The sequence below is a fragment of the Cydia splendana genome, chromosome 19, assembly GCF_910591565.1.
Source record: "Cydia splendana chromosome 19, ilCydSple1.2, whole genome shotgun sequence".
Taxonomy (NCBI): domain Eukaryota; kingdom Metazoa; phylum Arthropoda; class Insecta; order Lepidoptera; family Tortricidae; genus Cydia; species Cydia splendana.
The window spans coordinates 7,412,039-7,439,092 of record NC_085978.1 but is presented as its reverse complement, the minus strand read 5'-3'; the positions used below and the strand labels follow the sequence as shown (position 1 = coordinate 7,439,092).

The following is a 27,054-nucleotide window of genomic DNA, read 5'->3' as shown; positions in this document are numbered from 1 at the left end:
GCTCTGTATCATTTGTCACCATGCCTATCACGTTCTAACAAATACGTAAGTGCGAAAGTGACGCATGGCATGACAGGTGATAAAAATTTGACCATGATACCGCTGCATACCACCACATATCCATCAAATACCTATTATATTTTAAGTATGTATTATTTGTGTGTGAAGCATGTTGTGGATACTAAGTATATTATGGCTCGCACTGTCAAATAGTTATCAGATCTCATGTAGAGGCAAGCTTCTCACTCTACACGCCCTAACTCTGTAAGCCCTATGCCGTAGACAAAATATGTATGTCGGGGCGTGACTCCAGAAGGACGTATTGCAGCGTTATAGTTCATTATTTTAGATGCCTGTATACAATTGATTAGCAATGTTTGGCTACTAGCAATGTTTGCTGTATGGAAGTTGTAACGAAATTCATAACGTAGAGAGTAACGCCGTCTGTTGGCGTATTGTTGAACTAAGATGACAGGTAGAAGGCTTTGGAACGTCAAGAGGTTTCTCTTGGGTGAAGGCAGGCACGAGTTGGCATTTTTGTCGTTATGTTGGTAGACTGGTCAAGCAGGTTGACCAACTTGACGTTGAGGCGGGAGGACTGGAGCAGCGAGGCTCCGCCGCTGGTGGGCAGTCTTGATCGGACCGCGCTAGAGATCGGACGTACTCGTTAGCCAACCTCGTGCCTAACTCGCCACGTTCCTGAAGGCTTATACCTGAAGGATTATTGTGAAAGCTTATAGAATTCAACGTTCTTTATCCATTTAGCTAAGTGTTTTATTCCAAGTGTTATTTTGATTTCTTATGTTTCATTAGAAGCTTACTTTTGTGAAATAAAGAAAGGATGTGTTGTTTTGAAAGGATGTGATCTTTTATTTTACAACAAATCACTGTGAAGTAATACATTGAGGTACTACGCCCACTGCCGTCGCCCGTGCCTCCGTCATGTATGTAAGGTGAAAAATGTATTCACTGTTCATTACTCTTCTATGGCTCTTCTACACTTCTGTTATGGCTCTTCTACTCGATATCCCAGCGCTGGACCAGCGAGATGGCCATGCGATGGTTGAGAGCACGCAATATGGAATGGGCCACGTTAAGACGGGTCACTCACGTGCACCTGTTGAAGCCCCTCGTTATGGAGCGAAACATTTCGAGCAATTTTTGACTTAAAAGGCGAGTGACCATTTTAACATTTTTAACACTGAAAAAAGTATAATTATTAAAATAACAATTCATGTTATATGGTTTATTAATAATTATTTACAATTTCTTCATACTAATGTAAGACCACACTTTGTAGCGATCGATAGGGGATTCATCAGTGGCTTACATTAGACTAAAGACAATTCGCATGCGATTTTAGTTACATTGCGGACTATTGATGTTACATCCAATTCAGCCGACCAATCAAATACCGCAAAGTAATAATTGTAATGAAATTCGGATGCGAGTTCGCGCGCCTTCTTAATCTGCTTAAGATTAATGTTTTAAGGAACACTTTAACATTTGTGTAACATGTCAGTTGGACGGGGTAGCCGTTGACGGGGGCGATGGACACGGCCAGCACGAGGCGCATGTCCGCGTACGACTCCGGAGATGTCAGACGGAACTCACGCAACACCTTCACATAGTCTAAGGAACATGTTAACATTTCCGATGATGGAGCTGGACGGCATAGCCGTGGACGGAGGCGACGGACACGGCCAGCACGAGGCGCATGTCCTCGTACGACTCCGGAGACGTTAGACGGTACTCACGCACATAGCTGGGCATTAACTCGTTAATCCGTTAATCGTTAATTAACGAAGTTAACTTTTCGAGTAACGGATTAACTTTTAAGTTAACTTTAAAAACCTGTAACGGACTCGTTAACTTCCGTTAACTTTTCTTAAGTCCGTTAATCGTTAATACCTAAGTACCTACTCACACCAAGGCCGCGCGCTGCCTCAAATATAACACTAGTATACCTTCGAGTGCTGCTGTGAAACGCCTGTTTTCGGCGGGAAAAGATATTTTTTCTCCAAAACGGGCGTCGCTATCAGACGACCATTTTAATATGCTCATGTTCATGAAGGGGACATGCACCTTATGGGCGATGCTAGCGAATGATATTTTTATTGGCTATGCTATTATTAATTAGTAATGATTACCATGTTAATTAGTAGATTAGTCTTTAACAAAAATGATTATTTCTTCTAGTTTTATTTCTTATTGCGTATATTTACGATTTCGAGTTAACGATTAACTTTAACTTCCGTTAAAACTTTGGTAAAGTAACGTTTTAACGTTTAACGAAGTTAACTTTTAATTTAACGGATTAACGATTAACGAAGTTAACTTTTTGATTAACGGTGCCCAGCTCTGCTCACGCAACACCTTCACATAGTCTTAAGGAACATGTAAACATTTCCGATGATGGAGCTGGACGGCATAGCCGTGGACGGAGGCGACGGACACGGCCAGCACGAGGCGCATGTCCTCGTACGACTCCGGAGACGTTAGACGGTACTCACGCAACACCTTCACATAGTCTTAAGGAACATGTTAACATTTCCGATGATGCAGCTGGACGGGGTACCCGTTGATGGAGGCGACGGACACGGCCAGCACGAGGCGCATGTCCTCGTATGACTCCGGAGACGTCAGACGGAACTCACGCAACACCTTCACGCACATAGTCTTCACTAGTTTGGTGCCGAAGTATCGACCTGCAAATATTTCATTGATATGATCTCTGCACAAAAGTACTCAGACAGCGAATTCTGGCATAAGGGTTTGAAATACAGGAATGTTCATAAACAAGTAATTGATATTCTTCCAAGAAATGCGTTTCTTGCATGGTCACTTCTGAATTTTCCATGGACCCCATAGAACTAGGTATTTATTTACTTAAATATTGACACAACCACTGCCCGATTCGAACTTTGAGATACGTCAATTAATAGATCTAGAAACGATATGAATTAGATGTGTCAGTGTCAAAAGTAACGTTTTAATTAATTTGTTTGAAGAAACGTCACATATGACACTGACATATTATCTAATCCATATCGTTTCTAGATCTATTAATTGACGTAAGTACCTATCTTAAAGTTAGAATCGGGCCGTAAGTGTAACATGCCTTATCATAATCATAATATTTTCTAGGCAAAACTAAGTTAAAAAATAGTGAACCACAGTTGGTATTCCGAAAACTGGTAGGTACCAATACGAACTTATATTTTGATCTTAGAAATGCACGCGCGAATGATAACAAAAATGACATCATTTTGATATTAAGATGTAAGTTTGAACTAGTCTTCAGATTCATCGAATTTTATATATACTTAAGGGGCCCAATGATTAACAGTCCGCCGGACGGTATCGGCCTGTCAGTTGTTCGGAACTGTCAAAATTTTGTTCTAACTGACAGGCCGATACCGTCCGGCGGACTGTTAATCAGTGGGCCCCTTTAAACGAACTGTTTTCGTATGTTGCTTAAAAATAAAATACTAAATTGCTTACCCATACAATCCATCGGTCCCAAGCTGAACGGTATATAGCAGCTACCGTGCCGCAGTTTCGCTTGTTCGGGTCTAAACCTCTCCGGGTCAAAGCTGTCCGGGTTGGTCCAGTACCGCTTGTCCCGGTGCATGTGGAAGATTGGGATGACGAGCGAGCAGCCCGCCGGCAATGTTGCGTTACCTAAAACAGGGTAGGCTTTATAGAAATCAACATTTTACAATTTGCATCAAAGCACACCTACATGCACTATCCGAGTTAAAAACAAGTGTTAAGACACTGATTTTAATCTAAATGGATACAAATGCAACGTTACCCAAATTACTTGACACACACAAATTACTTGACACACTTTCAAAAGGTTAACATTTCATTATTATGAAATTAAATAAAGGTTATTTTTTAACCCCTAACCATATATTACGCGAAATGGTTATAATTATAGGCTAAACTGAGCAACTTATTATGGCACCAACTAGGATGTCGGGAAAAAATTGTCTGTCTCAATGTGGGATCTCCAACATTAGGTATATGTCCAAAAAAGTATAATACATATGTTCATCTCGCCAAATTCTCGTTCATAAATAATTATGCCTATTTTGAACCTGAATAACTATAGCATTTGTGAGATGCAATACAGTTTAGTTTACAAGTAGAAAAACTAAGAAGACGAACGAGTATCGGCGCGATTCGAGAAATGAATTAGAGATTCACTAGATATGAAATAGTAAAGATATGTGACGTTCCACGGCAAAAGGTACCTTATGGCAGTTGGCGCTTACGCTATTAATAACGCCGCTCCAATATTATTGTGGCCGCCATAAGGTACCTTTTTCCGTGGAACGTCACATATCTTTACTATTTGATATCTAGTGAATCTCTAATTCATTTCCCGAATCGCGGCGTATGTCGAAATACCCAAAATAGAGTCCGTCTTAGCTAATTCTGCACCGATTTTGACAGAAAAAATTGTGAAATTGGTTAGGTTAGGTCCGAGTCTAGATACGTACTTATTTGAGTATGGTCCTTTGCAGCATCACTCCGATAGGGAAGAGCCGCATGACCTCCTTGAACACCATGTCTAGATAGGTACGACATCTTGATGTCGTCATCAGTGACGTCTCTGTCGCTGTCCTAAACACGCTTTTTATTTCTGTTAGAGTTAGTTTGGTCCCAGTCTAGATACGTACTTACTTGAATATCGTCAGATATGGTCCTCTGCAGCATCACTCCGATAGGGAAGAGCCGCAGGACCTCCTTGAACACCATGTCTAGATAGGTACGACATCTTGATGTCGTCATCAGTGACGTCTCTGTCGCTGTCCTAAACACGCTTTTTGTTTTTGTTATAGTTATCTTGGCCCGAGTCTAGTTACGTACTTATCTGGATATCGTCAGATATGGTCCTCTGCAGCATCACACCGATAGGGAAGAGCCGCAGAACCTCCTTGAACGCCATGTCTATGTACGGCATCTGCTTGATGTCTTCATCAGTGACGTCTCTGTCGCTGTCCTAAACACGCTTTTTCTTTCTGTTAGAGTTAGTTTGGTCCCAGTCTAGATACGTACTTACTTGAATATCGTCAGATATGGTCCTCTGCAGCATCAATCTCATAGGGAATAGCCGCAAGATCTAGGTACGGCATCTGCTTGATGTCGTCAACAGTGACGCCTTTGTCGCTGTCGCTAAACACGCTTTTTGTTTTTGTTATAGTTATCTTGGCCCGAGTCTTGATACGTACTTATGTGAATATCGTCAGATATGGTCCTCTGCAGCATCACTCCGATAGGGAAGAGCCGCAGGACCTCCTTGAACGCCATGTCTAAGTACGACATCTGCTTGATGTCGTCATCAGTGACGTCTCTGTCGCTGTCCCAAACACGCTTTTTCTTTCTGTTAGAGTTAGTTTGGTCCCAGTCTAGATACGTACTTATTTGAATATCGTCAGATATGGTCCTCTGCAGCATCACTCTGTCTGCTTGATGTCGTCAACAGTGACGCCTTTGTCGCTGTCGCCAAACACGCTTTTTAGGGTTCCGTACCCATAGGGTAAAACGGGACCCTATTACTAAGACTTCGCTGTCCGTCCGTCCGTCCGTCCGTCCGTCCGTCCGTCCGTCTGTCACCAGGCTGTATCTCACGAACCGTGATAGCTAGACAGTTGAAATTTTCACAGATGATGTATTTCTGTTGCCGCTATAACAACAAATACTAAAAACAGAATAAAATAAAGATTTAAATGGGGCTCCCATACAACAAACGTGATTTTTGACCAAAGTTAAGCAACGTCGGGAGTAGTCAGTATTTGGATGGGTGACCGTTTTTTTTTTGCTTTTTTTTGTTTTTTTTTTTTTGCATTATGGTACGGAACCCTTCGTGCGCGAGTCCGACTCGCACTTGCCCGGTTTTTGTTTTTGTTATAGTTATCTTGGCCCGAGTCTAGTTACGTACTTATCTGAATATCGTCAGATATGGTCCTCTGCAGCATCACACCGATAGGGAAGAGCCGCAGCACCTCCTTGAACGCCATGTCTAGGTACGGCATCTGCTTGATGTCGTCATCAGTGACGTCTCTGTCGCTGTCGGTGTCGCTAAATACGCTTTTTGTTTTTGTTAGAGTTATCTTGGCCCGAGTCTAGTTACGTACTTATCTGAATATCGTCAGATATGGTCCTCTGCAGCATCACTCCGATAGGGAAGAGCCGCAGAACCTCCTTGAACGCCATGTCTAGGTACGGCATCTGCTTGATGTCTTCATCAGTGACGTCTCTGTCGCTGTCCCAAACACGCTTTTTCTTTCTGTTAGAGTTAGTTTGGTCCCAGTCTAGATACGTACTTATTTGAATATCGTCAGATATGGTCCTCTGCAGCATCACTCTGTCTGCTTGATGTCGTCAACAGTGACGCCTTTGTCGCTGTCGCCAAACACGCTTTTTAGGGTTCCGTACCCATAGGGTAAAACGGGACCCTATTACTAAGACTTCGCTGTCCGTCCGTCCGTCCGTCCGTCCGTCCGTCCGTCCGTCTGTCACCAGGCTGTATCTCACGAACCGTGATAGCTAGACAGTTGAAATTTTCACAGATGATGTATTTCTGTTGCCGCTATAACAACAAATACTAAAAACAGAATAAAATAAAGATTTAAATGGGGCTCCCATACAACAAACGTGATTTTTGACCAAAGTTAAGCAACGTCGGGAGTAGTCAGTATTTGGATGGGTGACCGTTTTTTTTTTGCTTTTTTTTGTTTTTTTTTTTTGCATTATGGTACGGAACCCTTCGTGCGCGAGTCCGACTCGCACTTGCCCGGTTTTTGTTTTTGTTATAGTTATCTTGGCCCGAGTCTAGTTACGTACTTATCTGGATATCGTCAGATATGGTCCTCTGCAGCATCACACCGATAGGGAAGAGCCGCAGAACCTCCTTGAACGCCATGTCTAGGTACGGCATCTGCTTGATGTCGTCATCAGTGACGTGTCTGTCGCTGTCGCCAAACACGCTTTTAATTTCGGCGTACACTTTTTCCTGTTTAAAATAACAAATGACTATGAGTTACATTAATTAAAATTGCTGTAGGGTAAGTATATAAACCTATACAAATATACTTACAATTGAAAAATTCACAGTGGAACGGATCTGACAGCTAATTTAGATGATGCCGCACGTTCAGTGGTTGAATTGACCTCTACGCGAACGCTTGAGTATAAACATTCATCTCGCTTAAATAGACATGCACGGTCGCATTTTTATCATTTGTCATGTCATGCGTCACTTTCGCACCTTCATACTTATTAGAACGTAACAGGCATGGTGACAAATGATAAAGAGCCGACCACCTTAGCCCTACCAGAGCAGCGGTATCATGGCCGCATTTTTATCACTTGTCATGCCATGCGTCACTTTCGCACTATATTTGTTAGAACGTGACAGGCATGGTGACAAATGATAAAGAGCCATCTTAGGCCTACAGGTATTATATTTAACTATTACTTTATTAACATTTTATGTATTGTGTTTTTGATTTTTACCTGGTGATCAGGATGATACGCCATCATCAGCAATAAGAAAGATGCCATCTTTGCCGTTGCCTCTTGACTCTGTAATAAATTAATGATTCGGTCAAATTGTGTTTTTTGAAAAACTAATTATAGCCAGCCTTTTATGAATGTAGTATGATACCTTTGGGTATGGTGCTTTACGTCCGCTAGCGTCCCCTTCCCTCCCCCTGCCGCAACCCCACCTTTTTGCATGAAATATGTCCCGGTTCACAGTTTTTTTAATTTTTTGGGGAAAGTATACAATATAGGAAAAAAGTATTAATAAAAGAAATAATCCCTATTAAATTCTTGACAAAAAAGGTTATATTCATTTTTTTGATATGACGCACCATATTCATGTTATGGCTAGACGAACTTCGACAAAATTTAACCGTTGAAAAACTTGTTGAAGTTCAATCACAGACCAACCCCTATAGACCGAGCTTATAGGACGACTCGCGGTCACCGCCCGTATGGTGTATAGGTCAAATATAAGATTGTTCGCGCGCCGCTCCGATCAGTTGCGCCCAAGCTTACGACCTGCTAGCAGTGTGCACGAGTCTAAGAAAATAAATCGTAAACTATTGAATTCATTGGGAAATCATGGGATATTGCAGCGTAAAATGGTGTGGCAAGTCATCTAAGACTTCTACTTACAAAACAGATGGAATAACATCCCACAGGAAAGCGAAATTCATTATTTCATTGAATAATGTTTCTTGTCCGCGGGGTTCATTTTATACTGGTCAGTAAGCAGAGGCGAAGTATGTCCGTCCCTTTTCGTCAACTTGAAAATGCAATGCGCTATCCCTTTCCCTTTCGACTAGTGATGTGACGATGATGGTTTTTCAGTTGCGGAAACTTCGTGCTTCGTCATACCGTATTGTACCATTTTAGACATAATATATAGGTAACATGTTGTGTAAGTTTTTTTAGAATCCTCTAGGCCAACGGAGCAGTTAGGCCGCATGTCACGAGATGGACCTGATGATGAACTTCAAAGAAGTGCGAGGGAACTCGGTGTTGGTTTGTGATAGAAATATGTTGTATGGGTTATTTAGAATCCTCTAGGTGAGCAGTTAGGTCTCATGTCACGAGATGGACCTGATGATGAACTTCAAAGAAGTTCGAGGGAACTCGGTGTTGGTTTGTGATAGACATATGTTGTATGGGTTTTTTAGAATCCTCTAGGTGAGCAGTTAGGTCTCATGTCACGAGATGGACCTGATGATGAACTTCAAAGAAGTGCGAGGGAACTCGGTGTTGGTTTGTGATAGAAATATGTTGTATGGGTTATTTAGAATCCTCTAGGTGAGCAGTTAGGTCTCATGTCACGAGACGGACCTGATGATGAACTTCAAAGAAGTGCGAGGGAACTCGGTGTTGGTTTGTGATAGACATGTGTTGTATGGGTTTTTTAGAATCCTCTAGGTGAGCAGTTAGGTCTCATGTCACGAGATGGACCTGATGATGAACTTCAAAGAAGTGCGAGAGAACTCGGAGTTGATTTTTTTTTTTTTTTTTTTTAATTTATTTAGGCTCACAAAACAGGTTACAGTCATTGCGTTTACATGCATATTAGAGGCGTACAGCGTTCTGAACTGGACTCTAACCCTAAATATGTGTGCACATTAAGAACAAAATTTACATGCGATAAATTTGTGTCTAAATATCAAATAATCATTCAAATATGTCAAACTTATGGTATCAAAATTACAAACAGTTATAAGCATAAATCATGTCAATATTACATCGTGTTAGTACAAGTGAGGAGAGACATTATTAATATTATTATGAAAATTACAATAGAATAACAGAGAATTACAATATCTAACAAAGTGCTTTTTTAATGCTAATTTTGAATTTAGGTAGATTATTATTAAAGATGTCGAGAGAAGGATGTTCAGCAACTGTGTCGTTGTACAATCGACACATTCTGGTAACCGGATTATAATAAGATGTGTTGTTTTTGAAAATTTGTAGCTGGAAAATTCTGTGTGAGGGGTTTCGTGTGTTTATGCGTGTAATTAGGTTAAGTTGTGAAAGGAGGGAAGGACAGTCAATGTATGAGTGAATGATTTTATATAGAAACAATAACTCGCTGTATTGTCTCCGCGTCGACAGATATGGCAAGTTGAAATGTTTAAGCCTACTGGAATACGATCTGTATGTGCGACCAAGCTGAGATCTATAGCAAAGGATATTAAGGAAACGCTTTTGCACCCTTTCCATGCGATCAACGTGAATTTTGTAGTAAGGTGACCAGATTATAGATCCGTATTCCAGAATGCTTCTTATTAAAGAGAAGTAAAGGATTTTAATTGTTTGATTGTTTTTAAAGTCCCGGGAGGCTCTAGTGATAAAACCTAAAAGCTTATTGCAATTGCCGATCAAGTGGTCGTAATGATAATGGAAATTTAATTTTTCGTCGAAGTACACTCCTAGGTCGCGGATGACTTGCTTGCGATTAATTGAGACGTTGTTTAGTGTATAGTCAAAAGTGATTTTATTTTTGGAGTTTGTGAATGAGATCGTGAAGCACTTGTCCGTATTTAAGTACATCCTATTTCTGTTGCACCATTCAGATATAGTCTTGAGATTCTGTTGAAGCATTGTGCAGTCTTCAGTATTCTTAATAGTAGTAAAAATCTTGAGGTCATCCGCATATAAAAGGCAAGGACAGGTCAACTCAGCGACAAGGTCATTTATATAGACAACAAATAAAAGCGGGCCCAAGTGCGATCCTTGTGGTACGCCAGACGTGATGGTAACGGGCGCAGAGAGATGACCTTTGATATTAACAAGTTGGCTTCTGTTCTCTAAGTAAGACTTAATCCATCTCAGCAGATTGCCGTGAACCCCATACCCCTCTAGTTTTCTGATGAGAATAGAATGATCAACCTTGTCGAATGCTTTTGAGAAATCTGTGTATATAGAATCAGTCTGTAATCTTTTAGCAAAAGCGCTGCAGAGATAGTTCTTGTAAACCAATAAATTGGTAATAGTAGATCTGTTTTGTACAAAGCCGTGCTGGCTAGGAGAAATAAAGGCTTTTAAGTGTGAGTAAAAACAACTGTACACTACGGATTCTAGCAATTTTGAAAAAGCAGATAGGATACTTATAGGCCTGTAATTTTTGCATTGATCTTTATCGCCTGATTTGTGGATTGGGATAATAAATGCAGTTTTCCACGCATCTGGAAAATTACCGTTTGATATTGATTTATTGAAGATAATGGAAAGAGGTGGGCTGAGTTCGTCGACACATTTTTTTATGAATGACGCAGGAATGCCGTCAGGTCCAGCCCCCTTGTCACTGTCAAGACGTTTTATTTTAGCCTTTACCTCGTCCACACTGACGCGAGTATCGCAAAGAGTAATATGCGGATAGACTGCATTGGAAATACGAGTAGCATACGTGCATACGTCAGCTGGTTTCTCAAAGACGGAGCCAAAGTAACTAGAGAACATTTCACAGACTTCATTTGTATTTGACGATACGAGATTGTTATATTTCATCGTAACTGGTATCGAGTTAGAACCCTTTTTATCGTTTACGTATCTCCAGAAGTGTTTAATATTATATTTAATGGAGTCTTGTACTGAGTTTACGTATACAGTATAACATTTATCTATCAATTTTTTGCACCTAGCCCGTAATAAATCGAACGTGTCGTAGTCTCGAGGATTACCATATGTTTTATAGCGTCTGTGGTACTTCGACTTCTCTTTCAAGGCCTTTATTAGACCACGACTAAACCAACACGGATAGGTATCAGCTTTTACTCTTTTTGAGGGCGTGTTATTTTTGATAATTTCGTCCAGTTTACTGTGGAAACTATGTACAGCTGTGTTTATGTCAGAATCAGATAAGAGTTTCTCCCAGTCGACCGATCGTAGCTCCTGGCGAACTTTTTCGTAGTTACATTTATTAAAGTTTGGTTTCTGTTGGTTAAAGGAATTGATACATTTTGGTGGCAAGATGACAACATCAAGGTCTATTATTAATGGCGGATGATGTGCATCAGTCCGGCTTAGAGGAGCTGCGCCGTAAACGCTGACACCGTTCATACTCGATAGGACAAGGTCTAAAAATCGATTATTATTGTTAGGGATATTATTGTGCTGATTTAGGTTGCATAAAGATATGGTTTCTAGGAGTAGTTGGGATTTTACATCTTGAGGCAAGGATGGTTGCATAAGCGAAGAGTTAACAGACTTAGTCCAGTTGATATTAGGAGCATTAAAATCACCGATACAAATAAATTCGATCTTTTTATTTGGTTGCAACATTCTTCTCTGACAATTCGAGTAAAAAGATTTTAATTTAGCGAATTCGAGATCTGGTGGCAAGTAGCATAGACATATAATTATGATGACTGAGTCATTAACTTGAACACGGACCCATACATCTTCTATCTCGCTCTCCCAAGAAGGCAGGCGAACTGCGTTCAAATGTTTCTTAACTGCAATCGCTACTCCACCGCCCTCGCTCTTACGAACAGTGGTTGAGCAGCGATCTCTACGAAAGATGTTATAACGGCGGTCTAAAACTTCAGCGTCATGTACTCCGTCGTTCAAGTTAGTCTCAGATTTGTAATAGGCATATGTTATTGGTCCATTTGAATATGTTTTCAATACAACCTTCTATGACCTTAATAAAACGGACAAAAGAAAATAGTTGTATGAGATTTTGGCGACACTTTTTTCTCGTATCGAAAGAGATTGCGATCCTGAGTGGAAATAATATAAAAATTCTAAACTTTAAAATTCAAGTCCTGGGTACTTTAAACAGAAATGCCCTAATATGTTAAGTAAAAATTTCAGGTACATTGTTAAATTACTTAATGAAATATTAAATTAATCAATAAGTATAATGATTAAGTAAGTTTACTCTAAGTATACTAAATTGGTAACAATTTTACCACAATAAATTTCGATGTCACTGGTAGCAGTACCCACTACCTGTAATGAACATGTCCCATCCCTACATTTACACGTGTCAGCGCGCCATGTTTAAAACGACCAATCGCAACGCCGTGAGCACCCCTCCCGCACCTCACAGTTTGGTGATTTGCGTCGGGAACAAAATGGCCAATATTAGGTTTCTAGAGGCGGTGTTCTGTGAGTTCAATATAACATAGTACGTAATAGTACTGAAAGAAATCCTACACGGAGAATAACCTTGCAAGCTTATTCTCCGTATAAGATTTCTTTCAGTACTATCACGTACTATGTTATATTGGACTTCAACAAGTTAATACATGAATATGGTGAGTCTTACCAAAAAGTTGCGTATAACCTTTTTTGTTTAGAATTTATTAAGGATTATTTCTTACCTTGACACTTTATTCCTAATTCTAATACTTTTCTCAAAAATTAATAAAAACCGTCAACCGGGACATATTTCATGCAAAAAGGGGGGGTTGCGGCAGGGGGAGGGAAGGGGACGCTAGCGTGGGTAAAGCACCATACCTAAAGGTATCATACTACATTCATAAAAGGCTGGCTATAATTTGTTTGTCTTCCCCATACATTAGAACACAACTTAACCGAATCATAAGAATAGGTTTTTTGAAAATAATGTTGATTTTCTTTGGCAAGCTTATAAGACAGTGAAGGAATCATATAATTACTAACTCGCATTAAGTACTTTTTTAATTAACATGATTACAATAATCTTCAATTTCCGTTACTTTTTTAAATAACTTATTTCTCATTTAATAGTACTACCATAAAGTTCTTAAAGGTACGTACCGAAGTAAATAGTGTGAATATTTCCCTCAACAGTTCGTCATAGCTTGATATTTGATTAGACAACACAAGTCTATCCACGACACTTAGTTCAGTGTTGTGTGCATTGTCACCTTCTAATTTAAGTATCTCCATTTTCCTTTCATCATCCATGGCTTCCAGGACTTTAAGTCTGTGCTGCACAATGACGTCTACCATCTCTTGCATCTTCTTTATAAACTTTATTTGCTTTTGATAATATTTTGTTATTCTGTACAATGGCTCTATTTGAAGATACCATTTTGTCATCCTCATGAAAACGAGTAGGTATAAACTGCAACAGAATTTCAATATGGATATCTATCTTTTTCACCTCGGCAGGTCAAATGAGTATTAGGTACAAAGCGGATTTAAGTATGACTCACGCTATACCGGACCGGAGCTTCCGGTGATCAGCCGTCATAGAAAATGACATATCGGAAGCCTCGGTCCGGGCCGGGCCCGGTCTAGCGTGAGTCATCCTTTACTTACTCGTGTGATTCGTGGATGATCGAATGCATATTTGGCAGGTTCAGTGTTTGTTGTCTAGTCAATCCCATCAATGCCTCTAAAATAAGAACATAAACACATGAGAAAAGTGGTACAGAATTTTGGATTTATTGGTAGGTATGTTTTTCCATACAAGTTTTTATATAGCCGACTGTTTTTTCGTTGGGTTCAAAATATGAGGCCTGAACGTGGACGCAGTCCAATACGTTGGTCCGACCAGATTCGCACCGCTCTTGACTCCACAGTTCACATGGCTCTCCACACCGCCAAGGATAGAACCGCCAAGTGATTCAAAAAGGAGGTCACGACCCTCAATACTGAGGATTACGACGCAAGGAGAAGGTTTTCGTTATGTCAGTCCAATACCCGAGTTGCGTTGTTTTTCCTACCGGTATACCTTTTTGGTTTCTATCGGAAATCCAGGTTAAATAGGCAAGGCAGTTTATATTAAATATATTAAGAACGGGCAAGGCAGTTTGGGCAAAAATGCTTACGCATGTAAGGCTGATCTTCTCTACAGATTGCATTTCTCAACAGAACTCGTGAAATTTTGTGTGCAGGTTCGCTAATGATTAATTAAATGTTTTTTTTCTTCCATTAATATTTGTTTTTTTTTTTCAAAATGGCTAAGTCAAGGGAATTCGCGAGAATGCGAGGTCTACAACAGGAAGTAGACGGTCACAAGTATTAGAACAATACAAAAGTCTTATTTACGGCAGACGGTGTAAGTGGTGCCCATGACGACGTCGTCGTAAATGTCAAAGGCCTCGCCGTCTCGGCCCCTCAGCCTCGCCAGCATCTGATCAGCCTCCCTGTTAAACACCTCTTCGTAGCTCTCCACCGCCCTCCGACCGTAGTTGGGCAACGCTAGTTTCCTGCGTGTTCGCCAAGTTGGTCCTGTATTTTTTTGTTTAAGAATCAGAACATGTAAGGTTTGAGCTTTTGAGATTCAAAGATTTCAAAGTTATTGAGGAGAATTCACATTTTTACAGACTGTTTAGTAGGTAGCTATTATATATTTGAGTCGACTATAAGTGAGTAACGATAATCATCTTTCTATTTGATTTTCTCTTTAAATCAAAGATCAGAAGATCTTCTTTAAATCAAATCGTAAGTAATTACATAATAAAAATTTTCTTAATCTAAATTATCGACCGAGTGAAATGAGATCTAAAGGGGCCCACTGATTACCAGTCCGCCGGATAATATCGGCCTGTCAGTTAAAAAATTTGACAGCTCCGAACAACTGAAAGGCTAAAAATTAAAACCAATATATTAATTTGCTAATCCGCGAAAAGATAACGTGCTAGTCAATCAGTGCTAACCCGTTATACTTACTTGCGTATTTTTTACATGCAATTAATGTTCCCACCCTCCCACCGCAAAAATAAATACGCAAGTACTAAGTATATATAACGGATTAGCACTGATTGACTAGCACGTTATCTTTTCGCGGATTAGCAAAGTAATATTTTGGTTTTAATTAATAATAATATGGATTTCCGCAAAGTAACGCCTGGTTCTATTCATTAACTGACAGGCTGATATCGTCCGGCGAACTGGTAATCTGTGGGCCCCCTTTTTTTTAGAACAACATACCTGACCCACTTAGAATGCCTTCTCCTAAAAAGTCGGCCATGTACTTATACTGCGGTCCTTTGGTGCTAGTTTTCGAGTTCGTGAGTAGACTCTGAAATATAATTATTTAAAATAATTACAAAGAATCCTAATGGGTCGAGGTGCCTTAAAAGGACCGGCGCAAACAGCTTTAAGGATGACTCACGCTAGACCGGGCCGGGGCCGGGCTGGAGCTTCCGTCGCTTCGTTTTGTATGGAAAGCATCACACGTGGATCTGCCGTCATAAAAATGACATGTCGGATGCTCCGGCCCGGGCTCGGCCCGGCCTAGCGTGAGTCATCCTTTAGGTTGTTCATATTCCAATAAATAAATAAATAAATAAATAAATAAATATTAAGGACATTTTTACACAAATTGACTAAGCCCCACGGTAAGCTTAAGAAAGCTTGTATTGTGGGTACTCAGACAACGATATATATAATATATAAATACTTAAATACATAGAAAACAACCATGACTCAGGAACAAATATCTGTATCATCATACAAATAAATGCCCTTACCAGGACTCGAACCCGGGACCATCGGCTTCATAGGCAGGGTTACTACCCACTAGGCCAAACCGGTCGTCAATACTGGCGGCTCATACTCAACGACTCGTCAAGGTCCAAAAGTCTCTCAGAGTTATTGGGCCCAGAATAAAGTAACAAAATTCCCAACGATATCTTAGAAAGCGACACAATATTTGTTAAAAACTTAAATGTCTACATCTAGAACAACCATGTTATTCTGATGATGATTTTGTGAAAAAAATATATTTGACATTTTATTTTAAAAACAGTTAATGCATGATTATCAAATTAAGGAATCGTAAGTGACCTAAGTATGTAATTTTTGTAGAATCGTATTTAACTAGCTTATTAAAAGTGTATGACTAATAAAATATTTTACCCATAAAGAAACTAAAAAAAAAACTAAAACTAACTAAAAAAGATAAGATATGATTACCTTGACGTCGTCAGGATCGCTGACGACCACGTTGAGGTCGGGGCCAAGCCAGAATCGCCACACATCGCCGTATTCCTGCATTAGGTCCCCCATCACGTTGTTCAGTTCTGAAAGACGGTAATGTCGAACATTGGCAGGCGTCCAACTCTGGACATCTTTATAGCAAGAGTAGGGTTTGCACGACGGATCCGAAATGTATGGAAAGATCCGCGGATCCGGATAATTTCATACATTTCGGATCCGGATTGCAAACCTTAATTAAGCAAGAGACCTCACTTTATAAAAAGAAATAGGGGACATCTTACACAAATCAACGTAGCCTAGCCCCAATCTAAGCAAAGCTTGTACATGGGTGCTGGGCGACGATATACATATTTAAATACATACAAAACACCCATGAATCAGGAAGAAATATTTGTGTTCATCATCATTACAAATAAATGACCTTACAGGGATTCGAACCAGGCCATACCGGTCGTAAAGTTAATATGATCAACTAGGTACCTACATTATCAAATTCATTCAATTAATTTGGAGCTGAAAATTATATATTTTGGAATATGGTGATAGAACATATTTTTTTTAATTTATTTCAAATATATAAATCTCTTATTAGGCGTATGTCGCGTCAGAAAAAAACATAGGTTGTGGGACTGGATCCAAACTGGGTTACACCAAAATGTCATCTCGTTCGAATCTGGTGTAGGTAACCCAACTGCTTAAGTACTTTAGTAGCTGGTAGTACTTACTCGATTGACTTCAATACATACGAGTACGATTTATGTATTGAAGTATTCTTAATGAGTGAGTAAGGTTTCATTTTTTTTTCTGTAGGTAGTGTACCTCTCAAAGAAAAAAAAACCGGACAAGTGCGAGTCGGACTCGCCCACCGAGGGTTCCGTACTTTTTAGGGTTCCGTACCCAAAGGGTAAAACGGGACCCTATTACTAAGACTTCGCTGTCCGTCCGTCCGTCTGTTCGTCCGTCCGTCCGTCCGTCTGTCACCAGGCTGTATCTCACGAACCGTGATAGCTAGACAGTTGAAATTTTCACAGATGATGTATTTCTATTGCCGCTATAACAACAAATACTAAAAACAGAATAAAATAAAGATTTAAGTGGAGCTCCCATACAACAAACGTGATTTTTGACCGAAGTTAAGCAACGTCGGGCGGGGTCAGTACTTGGATGGGTGACCGTTTTTTTTTTTGCTGTTTTTTGCATTATGGTAGGTACGGAACCCTTCGTGCGCGAGTCCGACTCGCACTTGCCCGGTTTTATAGTATTTGTTGTTATAGCGGCAACAGAAATACATCATCTGTGAAAATTTCAACTGTCTAGCTATCACAGTTCGTGAGATACAGCCTGGTGACAGACGGACGGACGGACGGACGGACGGACGGACGGACGGACAGCGGAGTCTTAGTAATAGGGTCCCGTTTTACCCTTTGGGTACTGAACCCTAAAAACACAACTTTCACTTCAACGAACCAGGAACAACACGAACGACCTCAAGAATTCATATTGGGGATTCCTTTCCTCAGTGACAATTATAATTATAAATTATAATGACACGAGAATCCTTTTAAAAGCTGATTGTTCTTGCAGAGGACTTGGTACATGGGGTTATTAGCCACTTTAACCAGGCATGGTAAGCATGCTCAATTACTTTTGTTCCTCACCACGGTAATTTATTGCAGTTTACTTGACTATCAGGAATTTGTAATTACGGGGAAAATTATAGTTAAACTAGTTCTTTTTCCTGGTCACATTATAAGGTGATACTTTGATTATGAACGCGTGATTGAGTTTAGATTGCGCGTATAATAATTACTTATTCAAATATGTCCAGTATACTTCTTCGAAGAGATCATGAAGATACATAAACGCAAAAAAGTTGAGATTAGTACAGGACCGAAGAAAGTGGCCTAATAAAGAAGAGGTATTCGATATTACTCAGATCTACCGTTTAAACATCTTGAAACACCCATCATCACTATCACTTTGTATAACTGTACCTATGTAAGTCCCACCGATGCATCATATTACATTCGCCGGCGCCCCACTCAGACCGCCCGACCGTTCAGACAACTGTTCTACATCGGCCTGTACAATCGGGCGGGTAGCTGACAGGCCAGGGCTATCATTCGCCGGCGCCCCGCGCGTCACTGCCAGTGAACATCGGCCTCTGTACAATAGGATTTCAGTCTATGTACCTTCAGACGGGACCATGAAGCTCAAAGCATTGCCAAGTACGGGTAGCGCGGGCGGGCCGGGTAGCTGACAGGCCAGGGCTATCATTCGCCGGCGCCCCGCGCGTCACTGCCAGTGAACATCGGCCTCTGTACAATAGGATTTCAGTCTATGTACCTTCGGACGGGACCATGAAGCTCAAAGCATTGCCAAGTATAGGTAGCGCTGGCGGGCCGGGTAGCTGACTGGCCAGGGCTAACATTCGTCGGCGCCCCGCGCGCGACCGCGCCCACCACGCCAGTGCCACCGCTGCCAATGCCAACCATATGTACATCCTGGAACAAAATAATGTTTAGGAGTATTAAGATAGTGAACAGACTATATCTATTTTATGTTGCCGTTCTTTTACATATAGGTAATTTAGATTTTAGAGGTAAGATATAGGTACTTGTTTGTTCTTTTCCTTGTTTTTCTGGTTCAGTCACTTGTTTTATTAAATCGTGGTCATTGCGATGCATCGTTGGTACGTTACCTAAGTATAACGATACCTACCACAAAAAGTACTTCGTTCACTTTATTTTTGTAAATTTTCATTATTCAGTAGAGTTTGTGCGGAAAGAGAAGAGTCGTGGAATATAAGGGAACCAATACATTCTATGACTGTTCTCTTTGCGCACATACTCTAAATATTATAGTCCCTATATGTATACTAGCGACCCGCCCCGGCTTCGCACGGGTTAATAAATTAAGGGTTCCTCAAGAATTTCTCTATTGATAGGTGAACACCACATGAAAATCCGTTTAGTAGTTTTTGAGTTTATCGCGAACATACAAATACACAAACAGACTGACGCGGCGGGGGACTTTGTTTTATAAGGTATATAGTGATGAACATATTTACGACTTTAAAAATATAACAATTTGGTGTATTTGGAATAAACGGAGAATTATATTATATTGTTTAGTTGATGTCACCTCTACTTAAATTAAGTTACTTAGTCTTTTGTCTTCTGTAGGTACGAGTATGTAAGAAAATATCCATGATTGTAAGAATATACCTATTTGATGTAATTTAGAATAGTTACGCGCAGGGATCAGAAGGTTAATGTGACAATAAAATACAATGTGTGTTCTATTTCCGTCTCGTAAATATCCTTAATGTCCAACTTGAAACATTTGGGCAGAGCGTCCAAACAATGTCGGTTCATAGCTGCATACAAAATGGTCTTATTATCGTAAGATCGTGACCGTACGCATGGCCACTACAATACTACGTTTCGTAAGAAATCCGGTCTCGGCGTTTGCAAAACTGACACAGTTGTAAAAAAATCCACGTGAAAGGTTTATAAGGTGCATTGGGGTGATTTCGAAAGTGGGGTAATTTTGAAAATGGCTAATATATACTAAACTAACATATAACACTTTAAACTCTCGCGTCTTGTACACATACAGGATGATTCATGAGACGTGAGCAAGACTAATCCTGCACACTCAGTAACTGAGAATTGATCGATCACCGTCTTATTTAGGTGAAACAACCACACTTTTTCCTATTTTTAACATTTTTGTGAGAGCAAATTTAATTCTGCACAATCATGGTCACCCTAAAAGACCTAATTAATAAACATAAAACCTTTTTAACCGTAATGACAGCATTTTGATTACGAAGAAAGTAAACTGTCAAACTTGAGTGAGATACGAGTTTACAAAAGTAACCAGACTGTGATGACAGTGATGACATTCAATTTGACACAGAATATCGGTAGTTTAGTATTCTAATTTTAGGGTGACAATGCATGTCGTAAATAAATTAATAACTTTTTTTTTCAACACGACTAGAAAATTAACGTTATCTTCACTAATACTGGTACGAAACAGTTGCTTATAATTTACGAAATGCGCTGTGTTAGTCCTGCTCACGTCTCCTGAATCACCCTGTATTTATAAACAATTTTATAAACTAATTTCGGGTAGTTTAGTGGTGTTTTTTTAATATTTCCGTTGACATTTGTTGGGTCCTTCCGTGACCGCAGCTGCTGGTGCAACTCAGGTGAAACGTCGGAATTAAAGGTAAAAACAATGAAATTATATCGCGGTCACGCGGTAGACCCGTTTGTGTAATCAAATATATATACTAAACTAGAAGCAATTACTACTGTAGCAACAGTAAGCAAGATGCCTTGGTAAGCAGCAGTAGCGTAATAACTTATATTTTTTTTATATTGTAGTTTAAGTATTTTTTGTTGTTCAAAATAAAGCGTTAATGCAAAAATAAAATAAAAACTTGATCACATAGGACATTTTCTATTTCTATTATAATGAAAGTTTCTAAGTGTTGCTAAAATGTATGATTTTTTTCAGGTTTCATAGATATTTGCCATTTTCAAAATAACCCGCTTTCGGTGTTACCTCAATGCACCTTACTGCATTCTCTTTCATTAAGTAAGTACCTTATTATAAAAGTCTGGTTGTTTTTAACCAGAAGACTTTTGCAAGGTCATGTCAGAGACAATTAAACATTGAAGAAAGCCTATGTATAAAGTAATTCATTTGAACGTTTGCTAACACTGAGCAATCAAGCAACAGAACCCCTAGTTAGCAATGCACTCACGAAAACTTTCCAAAGTTGCGAAACTTTCCACATGAGAATTTCTCGGTAACTTCTGAGAATGTTCTCGAGAACGAGAATTTATTTATTTATCGTAGTTTACTCGTATACCATGAATATTCACGATAGTTTAGGTGTAGTCCTTACCCCCAGAAATTCCGACTTGTGGTCTACCGCTTCCGGTCAGAAAAATGTATGACGGCCCGGCCTTACGGTCAGACCTAGGTGGGGGGGTGCTCGACCAAATGTCATAGAGGGACCCTGTGGCAGTTTTTGACGCCGCCATTTGTTTTTCAATATATTATGGCCGACTATTTTTTTAATTTTTTTCAAGTTTGTCCTAGCGCGCTGAAATTTTGGTCACGGAATCTCGGGGTCCCCTAGATACCTATGAAAAATTTTATTTTGGAAAAATGCTACAATTGCGGGAAAACTCGCCACTTTTATTTTGTATGGCAACTTTTAAACGGTGCGTGAGAGGTGGAGGGTACTCGACCAAATGTCATAGAGGGCCCCGAGACAAATCAAACTGCATTAAAAAAAATATAGCCGACTTTTTTTTTAATTTTTTCAAGTTGGTCCGAGCCGAGCGCGCTGAGATTTGGCATGGCGGGAGATAGAGGCCTCTAGATTCGTATGAGAAATAAAAATTTTTTTCGAAAAAATCCAAGATGTCGGAACAATAATTTCCATGTTGCAGGAATGTTCTAAGAACATTCTCGAGAACGTTTCCGCTTTTTGGGAATGTTCTGCAATTTGTACATTGCTACCCCTAGTAAAAATTTCATTCGTGACGCCCTGACGACTGACGATCGTTCGCGTATGATTCACTTATGTCTATTTTTGTATGGGATTTTGAACAGCGCGCCAAGCGGGACGATTTGGAAACTCAAAATCTCATACAAAATGCGACTTAACACAAATGCGAACGGCACGTAACGCTATCGAATGAAATGTATATTAGGGCTACGGACGTAGAAAGTCAAACATTAGGTATACCTACTTAAGGTTAATGTTTCAATGCCCTATAGATGACACCCTGCTCTCATTGTTGACACATCTACCTTAACTTATAACTTAACAAATATAAGAGCCTCGGTAGAGAGTAACATTTTGTACCATTTGGAGTTGAAACTCTAGGTCCATGGGGTCCTAACGCGCATAAGTTGTTCGCAGAAATCGCGAAGAGTCTGGTTGACGTAAATGGTGACCGAAGAGCTGGCGGCTACCCCGCACAACGTATCAGCATTGCGATACAGTGTGGAAATGCCGACAGCATCCTTGGTAAAATGCCTTAAGGGCCTAATTTAGATTTAAGCTAGTTATTAATTTATTTTAGTAATGCCACTGAATAGATATTGTTTGTAAATAAATATTTTTTTCTACCTTGCCTTTATTATACATAGATGTTCAATTATTGGCAACATCGCATGCGTCGCATGGCACTTTCATGTAAGAATCCGCGAGTAATGGGCCCAACTTATTACGAACGTCTACCCGCCGAATTAAGAACTGCAATATCTGACGAAGCATTTGAACGTCAACTGAGGACTTTTTATTGAATAACCCATTATATTCAGTGGACGAATACATGGAATTAAAATTGAAATAACTATTTGACATTATACTTAGCTTATGTAAAATTGATTGACATTCGTTCTGAACTTATTACCTATGATTACCGCTCTTAGTTTTAGTAGGCTACAAATATAATGACCACCAAAAAATACTTTGGTACCCTAAATAAAAAAAACATGCTTACCAAAAAATATTACTGAACACCAAAAAAATAAGACCTAAAAATACAAAAGTACCACCGTTTTAATTACGACTGCCCTTCAAATTGTATTCAAATACCAAATATATTGAATGACCACCAAAAATCATGAATGATCACCAAATCTTGAAGATCAAATTAATGCGATATTTTCACCTAAATAAACCACTATGATTAACAAAAAATCTATACATATTACCAAATAAAGTAAACTGATGCCAAAATTACTAGCCCCTCCCGCTCAACCCCTCGTGCCCCGCACCGCATACCTACCTAACCTAACCTACTTTTCTAGTAGCATTTCGTTATGCTACTAGAAAAGTAAGTTAAATTGCTATCAGTTAAGTGGGTTAGGTTAGGTTAGCACTGCGACCCTTACAGAAACGAAATGGTACTATAAAAGTAGGTTAGGTTTGAACTGCGACCTTTACAGAAACGAAATGCTACTATAAAAGTGAGTTAGGTTAGAACTGCGATCCTCACTGAACCGAAATGCTACTAGAAAAGTGGGTTAGGTTAGGTTTCAACTGCGACCCATACAGAAACAAAATGCTACTAGAAAAGTGGGTTAGGTTAGGTTTGAACTGCAACCCTTACAGAACCAAACTGCTATCAGAAAAGTGGGTTAGGTTAGGTTTGAATTGCGACCCTTACAGAAAAGTAATGCTACTGGAAAAGTGGGTTAGGTTAGGTTTGAACTGCGATCCTTACAGAAAAGAAATGCTACAGGAAAAGTGGGTTAGGTTAGGTTTGAACTACGACACATACAGAAATTAATGCTACTAGAAAAGTAGGTTAGGTTAGGTTTGAACTGCGACCCTTACAGAAAAGGAATGCTACTGGAAAAGTGGGTTAGGTTAGGTTTGAACTACGACCCATACAGAAAATAAATGCTACTAGAAAAGTAGGTTAGGTTAGGTTTGAACTGCGACCCTTACAGAACCAAACTGCTACTAGAAAAATGGGTTAGGTTAGGTTTGAACTGCGACCCTTACAGAAAAGAAATGCTACTGGAAAAGTGGGTTAGGTTAGGTTTGAACTGCGACCCTTACAGAAAAGAAATGCTACTAGAAAAGTGGGTTAGGTTAGGTTTGAACTCGACCCATACAGAAAATAAATGCTACTAGAAAAGTAGGTTAGGTTAGGTTTGAACTGCGACCCTTACAGAAAAGGAATGCTACTAGAAAAGTGGGTTAGGTTAGGTTTGAACTGCGACCCTTACAGAAAGAAATGCTACTAGAAAAGTGGGTTAGGTTAGGTTTGAACTGCGACCCATACAGAAACGAAATGCTACTAGAAAAGTGGGTTAGGTTAGGTTTGAATTGCGACCCTTGCAGACAAGAAATGCTACTAGAAAAGTGGGTTAGATTAGGTTTGAACTGCGACCCTTACAGAAACGAAATGCTACTAGAAAAGTGGGTTAGGTTAGGTTAGAACTGCGACTGTTACAGAAATAAAATGCTACTAGAAAAAGGTGACGAAGTGGATTAATTAATTTAATAGTATTATATTAAATATTTGCACATTTTTAATAAAATGTGGTTACAATTTTGGTGGTCATAAACTATTTTTGGGCTTACAATTATTATTTTGGAGTAATTTGCTTTAATAGGATAGCAAGATTTAAAAATTTGGTTATAATTTTACATTAAAATGGAGTTCTAATTTTGATGGTCATTTAGTATTTTTGGGTTTACAATGATTATTTTTGTGTCATTTTCTTTAATAGGATAGCAAGATGTAAAAATTTGGTTATCATTTCACATTAAAATGGGGTTTGAAATTTGGTAATCATTTACAATTTTTGGGTTAATAATGATTAGTTTGGTGTCATTTCCTTTAAAAGGATAGTAAAATGTAATAAAATTGGTAATCATTTCACATTAAAATGGTGTTATAATTTTGGTGATCATTCATTATTTTAGGGTGTTAAAATATATTTTTTTGGTATTAAATTTTACTAAATCTGGTGATCAGTTAAATAGCAGCCGTTTTAGTATGACGATCATTATGAGATATTAGACATGTATTTTGTTATTTATTGAGTTTTTTTTAGTTCTCAAATTTCATTTTAAATTATAAATTTGTAATTTGATTATCATTGTAGACATTGTATAATTACGTTTGCATGCTAAATTATTGACGATCATAATGTAAATTCATATAGATTAGCGTAAGAATAATTTATACTGTAATTTATCATTATGAAATAAATAAACTAAACTAAACTAAACATCTCCGAAACCGATAATCGTTTTACTAATAAAGACCTCGCTCTGTCCACCGACAGGAGCATCGTAAATTACTATCATTAGGCTTCAACCTTTCAATCTTTAAGGTATAATCAGAAAAAGTCATAATTATGCTGTTTATCTTCAAGTTTTATGATAATTATTAAAATAGTAATTTACATAGCGAACATAAATAGTCTGGATTTTTTTTGGTAAGTTAATTTTAGACGGTGATACAAAAATAACAATTACACTACGATACGATTAGTGAGTAACATATAAAATGTTAGTGATTGCTATCGTGTTATATAACGTTATAGGTATACTTTGTAACACCAATGTGGGAGCACCTTAATAATGATAATTAAATTCCTGTTAATTAAACCACAAAAGCGGCTTGTATAGATTTAACGATACGATTATAATGCTAACTATTATGGTTTATAATTTATTTATAATTTGTGTAATAACGTCCTATAATATTTATTTATTTATTATAATTTTATTCTTAGTCACCAGTCACAATTAATCGCAAGATTTTTAAATGTTTCGTTAGCAACTTACCTCGAGTGACACAGTCCGCGCACTGTAACCTTTTCGAAGGCACTCCAAGTATAAGTCGAAGGAAGCTCGCGTCACCACGGCTCGCTTCTTGTCCCTTTACTCCCTACAAAACCTACAGACAAGGTTGAAATACGTGATACTATGATCAAATAATTAATTATTCTTTTGCACCAGTCATATTGACACCTTTTTACTTTTCGTTTAAGTATGTAAGTACCTAGTGTACAGTCGCCATCAGATATATCGGAGCGGCCAAGGTGCTCACAAATATCGGAACACGCCTCTATTGTCAGGGCGTTAGAGCGCGTGTTCAGATATTGTGAACACCTTGGCCGCTCCTATATATCTGATGGCGACTGTACAACACAAGGCGGATCGGATTTTGTGTTACGCGATGAGGATCATTAATTTATACATCTTGTAAAACAAAGTCCCCCGCCGCGTATGTCTGTTTGTATGTTCGCGATAAACTCAAAAACTACTGAACGGATTTTCTTGCGGTTTTCATCTATTTATTTATTCTTAAGGAAGGTTTAGGTGTATCATTTTTTGTTAAGGGTAACCCGTGCGAAGCCGGGGCGAGTCCCTTAGTTATTGTAGGTATAAACATAGAATATCAGATTACAACACCCAGTCACCGACAGACACCGACTCAAGCCATTTTATAAGCCAAAACCGAAACTTTATAGACATGTTAAAATCGTAGAAAAAAGTGTCAGTGGCCCGCTAAGCCTTCAGAGATATCAGCTTGCTAACTCCCCTCGCCGTGGTCTTTCGTCTGGCAACCACCCTTGCGAAGGTAGAAAGTTGTAAGCTTTGGCCGAAACCGAACCTTCAGGACCGAAGTCATGATGGGCGCCTTAAGCATGACTTACGCTAGACCGGGCCGTGCCCAGGCCGGGGCGTCCGACATGTCATTTTCTATGACGGCTGATCGGTGGTCACGTGGTGCTTTCCATAGAAAACGAAGGGCCGGACGCTCCGGCCCGGCCCCGGTCCGGTCTAGCGTGAGTCATCTTTTATGAGGATTCTAGTACCTAGGTAATTTTTTCATTCTGTTTAGGAGGTGCATTATACGCCCGTTGCCGGTTTACCCTTTTGCCGGTCTAAAAGTGGTTCTTCTCAGCTTACCGATAAAAAGAAAATATAAAACTACGTCTTACCTACCAACTCATTAATAATTCATATTGTCTCACTACATGTTAGGTGAATTACAAAATTAAACGACACGAGCTAAATTACTAAAATACCTAAACATAAACATTGAATATTAA

At 39.2% G+C, this 27,054-nt stretch overlaps 1 protein-coding gene across 1 annotated transcript; it reads right to left on the bottom strand.

Annotated features, from left to right (window-relative positions):
* Window positions 1-2,535: 2,535 nt before the first annotated feature.
* Window positions 2,536-25,889, bottom strand: LOC134800283 (cytochrome P450 4C1-like). The gene is made up of 11 exons (XM_063772793.1): window positions 25,781-25,889; window positions 18,778-18,935; window positions 16,408-16,514; window positions 15,421-15,511; window positions 14,536-14,718; window positions 13,804-13,879; window positions 13,297-13,606; window positions 7,531-7,599; window positions 6,859-7,027; window positions 3,505-3,684; window positions 2,536-2,708 (listed from the first exon to the last, which is right to left on the bottom strand). The coding sequence occupies exons 2-11, from the start codon at window positions 18,932-18,934 to the stop codon at window positions 2,545-2,547; spliced, it is 1,506 nt and encodes a 501-aa protein (XP_063628863.1). The 5' UTR covers window position 18,935; window positions 25,781-25,889; the 3' UTR covers window positions 2,536-2,544.
* Window positions 25,890-27,054: the final 1,165 nt, after the last annotated feature.

Coding starts and splice junctions, on each gene's coding strand:
- LOC134800283 (XM_063772793.1), bottom strand. CDS start 18,934: ATGTACATATGGTTGGCATTGGCAGCGGTGGCACTGGCGTGGTGGGCG. Junction 15,512..16,407: donor GCGATCCTGACGACGTCAAG/GTAATCATATCT, acceptor ATTATATTTCAG/AGTCTACTCACGAACTCGAA. Junction 13,607..13,803: donor ATCATCCACGAATCACACGA/GTAAGTAAAGGA, acceptor ATTCTGTTGCAG/TTTATACCTACTCGTTTTCA.